The sequence below is a fragment of the Mercenaria mercenaria genome, chromosome 15 (genome assembly GCF_021730395.1).
Source record: "Mercenaria mercenaria strain notata chromosome 15, MADL_Memer_1, whole genome shotgun sequence".
Lineage (NCBI taxonomy): Eukaryota > Metazoa > Mollusca > Bivalvia > Venerida > Veneridae > Mercenaria > Mercenaria mercenaria.
This window is the reverse complement of record NC_069375.1, coordinates 41,010,292-41,022,561: the sequence shown is the minus strand read 5'-3', so window position 1 is coordinate 41,022,561 and position 12,270 is coordinate 41,010,292. Positions and strand designations below refer to the sequence as shown.

The 12,270-nt window shown below is 34.1% G+C and overlaps 1 protein-coding gene across 3 annotated transcripts in view; it reads left to right on the top strand.

Annotated features, from left to right (window-relative positions):
• The window catches only part of LOC123552050 (discoidin domain-containing receptor 2-like), a 191,147-nt gene that overhangs the window by 147,764 nt on the left and 31,113 nt on the right, over positions 1-12,270 (top strand). For all 3 annotated transcript variants that reach the window (XM_053525086.1, XM_053525087.1, XM_053525088.1), the window contains one exon: positions 11,968-12,109. In XM_053525086.1, coding sequence (XP_053381061.1) covers positions 11,968-12,109 — 142 coding nt within the window. The remainder of the gene's footprint in view (positions 1-11,967; positions 12,110-12,270) is intronic.

Genomic DNA, 12,270 nt, shown 5'->3' with positions numbered 1-12,270 from the left:
ATTATTTGATAGCTTTTGATACGAGTCTGCCTCTTTCATCCAAGAACAATTCTGCAGTCTCTAAACACTGTCAGCAGGCTCTTTTAATACATCTGGTTATTGTTCAAAATTACATCATAACAGTAGTGCTTGATATTAAAATTAATCACCTGGCTACACTTTATTTTAATGCATTTAACTTTTGGGAATTGGGGTGTTTTTGATTATTAAAACAATAGTTTTTGAGGTGAAGAAAAAAAGAACAATCTTCCATCTAAATTGACTTGATTCAAGAAATTGTAAACAGGTGCAGAAACTAGGAAATCTATTATTTTTATTATTTTCATCTAAAACTAGAAACTTCTGTCTATACTCCATAAACTAGTAGGGAGTTATAGATAATGATTCAACATTATCTTAACCTGGTAATATTTTCATCCCCTATCAGAAAGTTGATAGCTGTTCCTAATGCTGTGAAACCTTTTTATTGCATATTATTTTCATATTTTTGGCATTATTTCACCTGATAAAGCCGATGTGGTGATACCTTGTCGACGTCATAAATTTTGATGCGGTATAATGATATTGTTGTAATTGAGCATTGGCAAAATGGAAAACAGTATGCCTTACGCTTTTTACCCGTTTTTTACGCTCTTTTCTTACCTCAAGGCATGATATTGTCATGTAATACCTCCGATTTAAAGATAATAATTTTGCGATTTGATCATCTTATAGACAGATAATGCGATTAAAATTATTTATCCATCAATAAAACCTTTTTATTAGTTAAAAAAAAAAACAGACTGAAGCACCCTTTAAGTGTTAAAATATGGGTATCTTCAGTTGTCTAGATTTTTAATCGAAAAGGACCCAAAAAATCCTGTGATTGGAAGATTACGATTACGGCAATAAAATGTAAGGAAAATTTATGCCGACAGCGGATCAAATCCCATCTGAGCAAACTGGGGTTTTTAGGGGTAAAAAAAAACCAACAGATTTTCTGAAAATTGCATCTTTTTGTGCCAGCCTCTTACTGTACAGAAGGCAAAAGATGAATAAAAATGAATTCAGGGTAAATTTTTACTATTAAAATATCACAGATTGAATAAATATCTAAAAATCGTATTACTCTGGGTTTCCATCTATGACAAGAAAGTGCAACTCTCTGATTTTACGCTGAAGCTGAGGTTGCATACTATACATGAGTGCACATTATATACAGGTAACTAAGGTACAACTTAAAAATACTGAAAGTATAACATTTTTCTTATCTTGCACAACTTTACCTATGATACACAATTTCATATCAAATTTGTTTCTCTACAAACTAAACTTATGATACACAGTTTGATATAAAATTTGTTTCTCTAAAAACACAGTTTCGTACTAAATTTGTTTTACTAAAATCTTGAATTCATTGAAATTAAAGATGAATTTGGAAGCATGCATAAGTATAGTTTCAATATTGTTTCAAGATAATGTGTAATCTTCATTGTGGAGGAAGAAAAAGGAAATCAACATGATACAGATATTCTATCAGCCTGCAATACATGTATTATCTTACTGCATTATCTTATTCTAAGTTAATTTTAATCTTAATATAATTCTAAGTATTATTTTATCTTCCTTTAGTTAAGAAAGGAAAAAAATACACTGATTATAATATAATATATTGAAAGTAATGCACTTTTTTTTTCTCTTTCCCATTTTGAAGACCAGGTTGTGGTTTAACACAATGAGCATTGGGGTGAAGTTAATAAAATTTTATGATATAAAACATATAACACATCAACTGGAGTTTTTTTTTTCTTTGATAGCTCAAATTTTGATAGAATTTATGGCTAATAAATGTTATATTTACACATGATTTATCTCACCATATTCTCAAAGGCAGTTAATATTTCTATTTTATTCTAACGTTTTATGACACCATGGAGTGTTCATCTTTAACAGAAGACTTCATTGCAGGGAATCTATATTTTTTATTGGAAATACTGTTAAAAATATACTCTTAAAAACTTGTTATTGTAGAGGTATAATTGGTGAGTCAAATTATCATATACAGTCAAACTTTGTTCGCTTGAACTAGACTGGACCGGCAAAATTTGTTCAAATTATTGGCAGTTTGAGCCGTAAAAAATATACATGATAAAGGGATTTTGCTGGGGCCTGATGATGTGTTCAGATCATGTGTGGTGTTCGTATAATCTGAGTTTGAGCAAACAAAGGTCCACTGTGTTACCATATTTCTCCAAAATGTTCATGCCTCAAATACTGTGCCTGATGTTGTACAGGGATTGTCGGCCATGTCATACAGAGGTTGTAATTACAGAGGTTGTTACCTTCTTAGAGTATCTCCCATGTTGTACAGAGATTGTTGGCCATGTCATACAGAGGTTGTAATTACAGAGGCTGTTACCTTCTTAGAGTATTTCCCATGTTGTACAGAGATTGTTGGCCATGTCATACAGAGGTTTAATTACAGAGGCTGTTACCTTCTTAGAGTATCTCCCTTGTTGTACATAGATTGTTGGCCATGTCATACAGAGGTTGTAATTACAGAGGCTGTTACCTTCTTAGAATGTCTCCCTTGTTGTACAGAGATTGTTGGCCATGTCATACAGAGGTTGTAATTACAGAGGCTGTTACCTTCTTAGAGTATCTCCCTTGTTGTACATAGGTTGTTGGCCATGTCATACAGAGCTTGTAATTACAGAAGCTGTTACCTTCTTAGAGTATCTCCCTTGTTGTGCAGAGATTGTTGGCCATGTCATACAGAGCTTGTAATTACAGAAGCTGTTACCTTCTTAGAGTATCTCCCTTGTTGTACAGAGATTGTTGGCCATGTCATACAGAGCTTGTAATTACAGAAGCTGTTACCTTCTTAGAGTATCTCCCTTGTTGTGCAGAGATTGTTGGCCATGTCATACAGAGGTTGTAATTACAGAAGCTGTTACCTTCTTAGAGTATCTCCCATGTTGTACAGAGATTGTTGGCCATGTCATACAGAGGTTGTAATTACAGAGGCTGTTACCTTCTTAGAGTATTTCCCATGTTGTACAGAGATTGTTGGCCATGTCATACAGAGGTTTAATTACAGAGGCTGTTACCTTCTTAGAGTATCTCCCTTGTTGTACATAGATTGTTGGCCATGTCATACAGAGGTTGTAATTACAGAGGCTGTTACCTTCTTAGAATGTCTCCCTTGTTGTACAGAGATTGTTGGCCATGTCATACAGAGGTTGTAATTACAGAGGCTGTTACCTTCTTAGAGTATCTCCCTTGTTGTACATAGGTTGTTGGCCATGTCATACAGAGCTTGTAATTACAGAAGCTGTTACCTTCTTAGAGTATCTCCCTTGTTGTGCAGAGATTGTTGGCCATGTCATACAGAGCTTGTAATTACAGAAGCTGTTACCTTCTTAGAGTATCTCCCTTGTTGTGCAGAGATTGTTGGCCATGTCATACAGAGGTTGTAATTACAGAGGCTGTTACCTTCATAGAGTGTCTCCCATGTTGTACAGAGATTGTTGGCCATGTCATACAGAGCTTGTAATTACAGAGGCTGTTACCTTCATAGAGTGTCTCCCATGTTGTACAGAGATTGTTGGCCATGTCATACAGAGCTTGTAATTACAGAGGCTGTTACATTCATAGAGTATCTCCATTGTTGCTTAAGTTTGACATAGGTTAATGCTCTGCAAAATTAATGTTTAAATGTTTTGTCAGCTGAGAAAGAAAATATCTGCACTTTTAGAAAGATATTTGTTGAGGTGCTGTTAAACCTTACCCTGCTAAATTTCTATAATGAACTTGTCCATCTATCAATTTGGACAGTACCATTAGCTGTTTAAAGGGGTTTTAACCAAAAATATACTGACTGAATGGCAGACAGTGCAGATCTTGATCAGACTGCACATATGTCCATGCTGATCATAATCTACACTGGCTGCAAAGGCAGAATCAGTCAGAATCAGAGAGGTTTGACTGTTTGTGTATGCTAGACATTTTTACACATCATTTAAACAACAACTGTTTGTGTATGCTAGACATTTTTACACATCATTTAAACAACATGGTTTTGATGTTATTTATGGGATGGTCATAGTGTTGGGAAAACTTTGATGTACAGAAAGTATAGTAAAACTGTTGTTTTGTCAAGTGCTTGGAGAAATGTTGAAATAAATAACTCTTGCTTTCATCATTATGAACTCCGTTTTGGAATATGTGTTTGGTTGTCCATGGCTTAACCTTGGAACACTTAAAAAACATTTTGTGATAGCTGTAATACTGTAGAAATGCAAATAATTTGTACTGCTTAAAAAGCAACATGCTATCTTTATATGCTAATTATTACAGTATGCCTCAGGCATAAAAGTACTATAAACAATTAGACCACACACACTCACTGGCAGTTTAGTTATATAATTTGTCTGTCATTTATGATGTTCAGTAGTCGGCATTTACATTTTACCAAGTTTTACAGAAAATGTTATTGAAATGTCTCCTCCATTTTGTGCCCCTGCTAATGGTGGAAATTCTGCAAAGGGAGGTAATCATTTTATAAGTGTATTTTTATATTGTCCCAGTGGCAAATTCTTTGCAAAAATTAAATGATATCTACTGAGCTTTCAGTTTTATCTGCATTTATTGTCTGAATGAGGAATTTTGTTGTATAGTTTTTTTCCTTTAGATTACAAGTTAAGTTATTACTTGTAAAATTGAATGAAATGTGAAAAAGTTATGTTGAATTTTCAAATGATATGAGGCATTTCTTCATGGACACAAATTAACATTCAGGGAACAAAATATAATGGTTTGTGATCTGATATCAAAATTTCTTTCTTCATTTTTCTTCCTTACTTAATATGAGGGCAAAGGGAGATAATTGAGTTTTAGGAGCTGTTCACAGGAGCTTGGAAAGTTATCCTGGAAAACCATAGGAAAATTTGAATTTAGAAAATGCAAACTATGACAGATTGCTGTTCATTTTGTTAATCACTTTGAAATGTTTAATGAATTTCCCAAAAATAAAAGAATTAACATGAGTCCAGAATAAAATGTGACCATCTGCTAGGGGAATAGTTTCTGAAGTATGCAAAGTATAATGTATGTAGAGGAGAGGACACTGACGTCTGTGTCCACAGAAGATCAAAGCGGCCATTAAGTGATAACTTTATTGCTTTTTAAGTACATTTTGATTGGCCGAGCATAGCTGTCCTCAATAATTCTAGTATCAGGTTTGGACAACAGTGGTCCAACTAGCTGTACAGGGGATGGTAATTGATTATAAAAAATAGATAACCATCAATTAGTGTCCATTATGATCCTGAGCCTTGTATTTTGTGGTCACATATCTACTAGTTTATTGTTCAGTTTTAAATTAAGGGTATGTAATTCTATATGGAATTGGTATTTCTGTGATCTAGAAAAGGAAAACAATAGTATTAAATTCTTCCCTGTTGGCTGACATATCAGACAGAATGTAACAAAAAATTGCAGGCATTTTAAGTCCCTCAGAAGTCTGCATAACCTTTTGAGAGAGGGTGGTGGGGGGGGGGGGGGGGGGGGGGGGGGGGGAGTGTAAGGGATAAGGGCAAGCATTTAGAATATTTAGAAAAGCCTGTTTTAACCATGGTAAAGTTGTGATAGAAACATTCATTTTCCATGTTACAATGATTAAATCCACAGTTTGAATATACTTTGAATGAAATAGTATAATTATACGAAAACAGAAATATATCAATTTCAGCTGTTGTTTAAATGTTTCATGTTGAAGTTTGGTGGAAATTAGACTGACACAGTTCTCAAATTGTCGCAAAAAATTACCATGATTTTTAGTGCAACGTAAAGGAAATTTGTGTTTGCTTACACTTTTTTTTTAGCTCGACTATTCGAAGAATAAGTAGAGCTATTCTACTCACCACGGCGTCGGCGTCGGTGTCGGCGTCGGCGTCGGCGTCACACCCTGGTTAAGTTTTTCGTACCAGTCCACATTTTGACAAAGTCTTTTGAGATAAAGCTTTGAAACTTTCAACACTTGTTTACCATCACCATGTCCAGTTATAGGCAAGAGTACATAACTCTGTCAAGCATTTTGACTGAATTATGGCCCCTTTTGACTTAGAAATCTTGGTTAAGTTTTTCGTACCAGTTCATATTTTGACAAAGTCTTTTGAGATAAAGCTTTGAAACTTTCAACACTTGTTTACCATCACCATGTCCAGTTGTAGGCAAGAGTACGTAACTCCATCAAGCATTTTGGTTGAATTGTGGCCCCTTTTTGACTTAGAAATCTTGGTTAAGTTTTTCGTACCAGTCCACATTTTGACAAAGTCTTTTGAGATAAAGCTTTGAAACTTTCAACACTTGTTTACCATCACAATGTCCAGTTGTAGGCAAGAGTACATAACTCCATCAGGCATTTTGACTGAATTATGGCCCCTTTTGACTTAGAAATCTTGGATAAGTTTTTCGTACCAGTTTATATTTTGTGTAAAGTGTTTGACATATGGCTTTGAAACTTTTATATCTTGTTCAGTATAATAGTCTCTATCAATAGGCAAGAGTACCTAACTCTCTCATCTTTTTTGGCTGAATTATGGCCCTTTTTGAACTTGGAAATTGGTTCTGTTTTGTATATGTCCATGTTTTGTCAAGACTATTTGACATATGGCTTTAAAACTTTAAACACTTGTTTATCATTATGATTTCCATCTGTAGGCAAGAGTACATAACTTTGACAACTATTTTGACTGAATTATGGCCCTTTTTGGACTTTGAAATTTGTTCAGTTTTTCTTACAAGTCAGCGTTTTGTCAAAACTATTTGAACTGTGGCTTTGAAACTTTTAACACTAGTTTATCAACATGATTTCCATCTGTAGGCAAAAGTACATAACTCTGTCAACTATTTTGACTGAATTATGGCCATTTTTGGACTTGGAAATTAGTTAAATTTTTCATATAAGTCCATGTTTTGCCTAACATATACCTTAACATATTTGCCATCATGGTCACACATTGCCATTTAGTGCAAGACTAATCGAAATCCACAAATACAGGAATATTTTTTGTTTAATCCATTTTTTTGTTTAGTCTGAAAATCTATGGAAATATTTTGACCCCATTCTTCAATCAATTCTTCGAATAGTCGAGCGCGCTGTCATCTGACAGCTCTTGTTTTTTTTTTACTCCGTTTCAAGATCCAATCCAATTAAGATGTGGTAATTGATAACTGCATTTTTTATAAATCCCCGAATCATAAATTTCACAGAATTAAGGTCTGTTCCATCAGTGTCATGTGCGCACATGCAACATTTATGTGTATGTGGAGACGTTTAAAGTAATATTTTAATACAAACTCAACATAAAATATAATTTATTACATTTTCGCTTTGAAAACATGCATAGTACCGGTATTATCTTTCCATCTTATGCTACTAGTAGGCGCCCTGTTCCTTCTAGCCGAGAGTTATATGTGGAAAATATGAATGTTAATTTCTTCATGCATTCACTGATTCAGTTTTTATAACCTTTGTTGAAATGTTATATAGTCCCTCGGCGAGTTGAATTGGTTCGCAAGTTTTTTGATTTACTGTTTTGGCTTCGTCTAATTATATTATGTTGACTTTGACGCCTGTTAATGTTTCTTAATTTTGCTTCAAGTCAGAGATAAGATAATAATTACCAAATAAAGGGAGGCAATTCATTAAAAGAAATGGACTATAAAATTTGCATAAATGTTGTTTTATCTTTCTAACGATCATGATTAATAGGTTTTATGCGCTGTTATTTACTGTTAGATACTGAAAGATTAATATTAATGTTGATATGCACTCTGGTTATCAAAAACGTAACAGCAGCTTTTTTTTGTAATCAATAGATCCTCTGCCATATGATGCATTCTGGGTAATATTTATTCTCTTTTAACAAGCCTTATTTATGTGAAATGTCCCTACAATACTAGTTTAATAATTCAAAACTGATTACTTTTCAGTTGCCATTTTTAATTGACAGTATTGACATTTCCTTATGAAATGAATGAAGATTATAAAAAATTTCATATTGCATACTTTCAGTTACCTCCCTTTTTAATCAAAACAGATTTAAAAAATAAGTCTTATGATGTAAATTTGCAAAATATGTTGTAAATATTTTCCTGTAATATAAGAACCTCCTACAATTCTTCCCAAGTCCCAAAAAGGGGAGGTAACTGAAACCAAATGTTAATTAGTACAATCAAGGGAGGTAATTTTTTTGCATAAAACTGTTTCTTTTTGGCAGTTGTCTGATTACATTTGGCATTTATTGCAGAAACAGTCTTCTTCATAACTTGTCATATTGTTTATGTTTTATTTAATGTCTCCAGCCAGGTTTCTTTAATTATGGAAACATTCTATGGTTTTATAACGAATGCAAGTAATGTTAGAACACTGCGGGTTTTATCATGACGGATGCATTTTGTAATCGGATGACATGAGACATAGTGCACTAAATGCATGATACAAGTGCATAAATTTTGTGCAAAAATGCTGTATTTTGAGCTTTAGGGAGGATTTTTTTTTTCCATTTTTCAGAATCTGTGCCAGAATTGCCATTTTGCTTCTCAGCAGACGAACCACTTGAAATAAACATTCATATCATTTCTTGGAAAGACATTGTTATGTGTGATTAGTCTGGGACATTAGTGACTAAAATTATTAACAACCTTCATATCTTACAGTTTTCTCGGTCAAAATACCTTCATGTCTTGTCAGTGTATTGTAAGCAGTATTGGTATCAGTGTTGGGATGCCACTGCTGTTGCTGCTATTGATTATGATGATGATGATGATGATGATGGTGATTGTGATTGCAATGATGATGATTGTAATGATGATTGTGATGATGATGATGATGATGTTTGATTAAAAGGATTCATTATAATATTGAATTGTTTGTTGATTAGATTTTTGTTTTTTGACTGATTGACTGATTATTAATTGATAGGTTTCAAGGTTTCTTGATTGATTATAGATTGATAGATGTCATCAGTGGGGTTTCCTGATTAGTTATTGATTGGTAGACTTCAACAGTTGAGTTTTTTTTATTGATCTTTTAATTTGGTTGATTAATTAAAACTTGGAGATCTCCATGAGGAGTGGTTAGGGTCTCTGATTTTCAATCACTTGCCCCGCCTCACCACAGTGATTGGTTCTATCAGGGTGCTTGCATGTACCGGAAATGATGCCCTTGAGTGTACATGCACTCTTCCTGGAATGTCTCCATATGTTCTAAATTGTTTCATTGTGACAAACCCCAACAGTCAAATACTGATTAAAATCAAGCAGTTTTTTTGCCTCCATTGATTTGCTGATTGTTTTGAAGAAGATGATTATGATTAAGATATTGCTGATGCTGATGATTATGCTGCTGCTGATGATGATGATAGTGGTGATGATGTTAATGATAAGGACAGGGACTGCACTAACGATAACAAAGACAAGACTTACACAATGTTCACTGTTCAAATATGGCTTTTATATGTACAAGAAGTGACTCCAGGCTCCCCTTGGAACAGCTGCAGTGATTACTTCTTGGGAATAACAAATGTTTATGCAGTATGTTGCATAGAATCATAAATTTTGTTAGTTTAAGTTCAGTTGCAGGCTGGGCAAGTCTGGAACCACTTTGTTGAGTATTGATATTTTATGATCGGGTTATGATGGGTTTGCTCATATTTTACATCTATTTTATACCTAGGTGTAGCTGCCTGGTTTCTTTGATTCAAGCAAACAATAAACAATATATCCTGTGGTAAAATCAGCAGTATAGCCATTAGGGTTTATATTCCCACATGTGTTTATTGCATTATTATGTGGTCACTCAGTATCTTTTGATCACTGCTGATGTAGATAGTGATCAGTGATCATTATAGACATGTTGTATCTTGGACATGGTTTTAAGTGATCACTGCTCAAGTATTTGATGTAGAGTGTTGTCTGAGACATTTAACCCTTAGCCTGCTGCAGGCGAATTTAACAGCCATGGCAAACAGCTTGGAACCAGATCAGACGCCGATTAAATCGGCGTTTGATCAGGTTCCAAGCTGTTTGCTACTCTGACAATATTTCTTCCAATTTTGGAGCAAATTGAATGAACTTTACAATTTTAGCAGACGACATTTCCAGCAGACGACAATTTATGCTAAAGGTTAAAATGTTGCAGATTTATAATGATCAATGCTAAATTACTCTATGATCATTGCCATCATTGTTACAGGCATAATATTGATCACTTATCTTAGTTACTTTATGATTACTGCTATCAGTGTTGCAGGTATATAATGATCACTGCTAAATTGCTTTATGATCACTGCTGTCACTGTTATAGGCATAATATTAATCACTGTTAATTATTTTATGATTACTGCTATCAGTGTTGCAGGTATATAATGATCACAGCTAATTTACCTTTTGATCACTGTTATATTCATATATTGATCACTGCTAATCACTATGATAACTGCTACCACTGTTGCAGGTATATAATGATCACTGCTAAATTACTTTTTGATCACTGCTACAGGCATACATTGATCACTACTTAATCACTTTATGATAACTGCTATCAGTGTTGTAGGTATATAATGATCACTGCTAAATTACTTTATGATCTCTGCTACAGGCATAAATTGATCACTGCTAATGTTGTGATCATTGTTTCTTGTATATATCGACCACTGCTAAAATGCCTTATGATCACTGATGCAATTGTTCCAGGTTGCTCTATTACATAATGCTCTTGTTGTAGATTACTAATGCTCATTGCTCAAATACCTTATAATCACTGCTTATATATCTTTATAATGATCGCTACAAAGGCACTGATAATCACTGCTAAATCAAAATAAGTGTGTAGTGATCACTGCTAAATCCTGTATAAAGGATCCAAATCTGTAGAAGTTATCATCCATCAGCACAGATGCTATATTTTGCACTTGTATCAAAGTAACTATACTTTATAAATATAACAGAATATGAACAGCCTGCAGATGAAAAATAGCATCTTTGTATTTCTGTATGCATCAAGAGTTTTCACATGCAGTTTTTCGTTATAAATTTGGGGTTGTGCAGTATTTTCCACTTGATCATTGTGGTAATACTCCACTTTTGATGTGTGCTTGTATCCAGTATTTCCAACCCATTTAAAGAGGTACCTTTACAAAATACTTTGTGTTCTTAAACAATAAATAGCTAATGATTTATTGCTTTTAGCTATGAACAGAAATAATCAGGGATTCTTTCTTTAATGAAATGTAATTAAATCAAAATAATATTCTGTGAATAGCAAGTGCTCACATGGTGTTTATTTCAGTTATAATATTTTGTTTATTTGCTCATATGGCACATAAAATCAGTTTATGATTTATGTAATAGCATTTGCTGTTAAAACTGTGGTTGTTAAAAACATTTTCGTATCAAAGGATTTTCTATTTGTGAAGTGTTTAAAAGTCTTAAGTCTAAGGAGTTGGCACATCAAGTGATAGAAGGAACAGGATTTAGGCAGCATTTGTTGAATTAACATCAGAATCCGCTTTCCTATCATTCCAGTTCACCAGACTGAATAACTGTGATTTCAGTGAGGCCCCTCTGTCAAATTACCGGTATCTATTTATAGTCATATAGGCAAGTCCCCTATTTTAGGTTTTTGATGTTAGAACAGAATGTTCTATTTCAGAAGGTTCCCCTCTTTTACCCTTACCCTGTTAAATTTCTATAATGAACTTGTCCGTCTTTCAGTTTGGTGGACAGTACCACTGTTAAAAAGGGTGCTTATCAGAAAGATACCTGTTGAATAGCAAACAGTGCAGATCGTGATCAGACTGCATGGAAAGGCAGATTCAGTCATGCCCAGCATGGTAAGGGTAAATACTACTGCGTAGATAGTAAATATAGAACTTTGTGTGTAAAAATATTCAATGGAGAATACAATTTTTTTATTTTTAGAATACGGACAGAGACAATGGGAGGTGCATGGTGTCCTAAACCAATGATTGACCAGTACTCATACGAATATCTCCAGATAGACCTCGGCAAGCTTTGTGTTGTCACCATGGTGGAAATGCAGGGACGGTTTGGAAACGGGCAGGTAAAAACATTTTTCTTCTGAACATAAGACAAAAAATGCATATTTACGCACAATACCCATTTGCCTGTCATACTTCTTTGTACCCAGGCCCACTCCCAGTTTTTGAGCGGGAGAGGGCACTCACATTTGTCCTTGTCCATCTGTCTGTCCCTTACATCCGT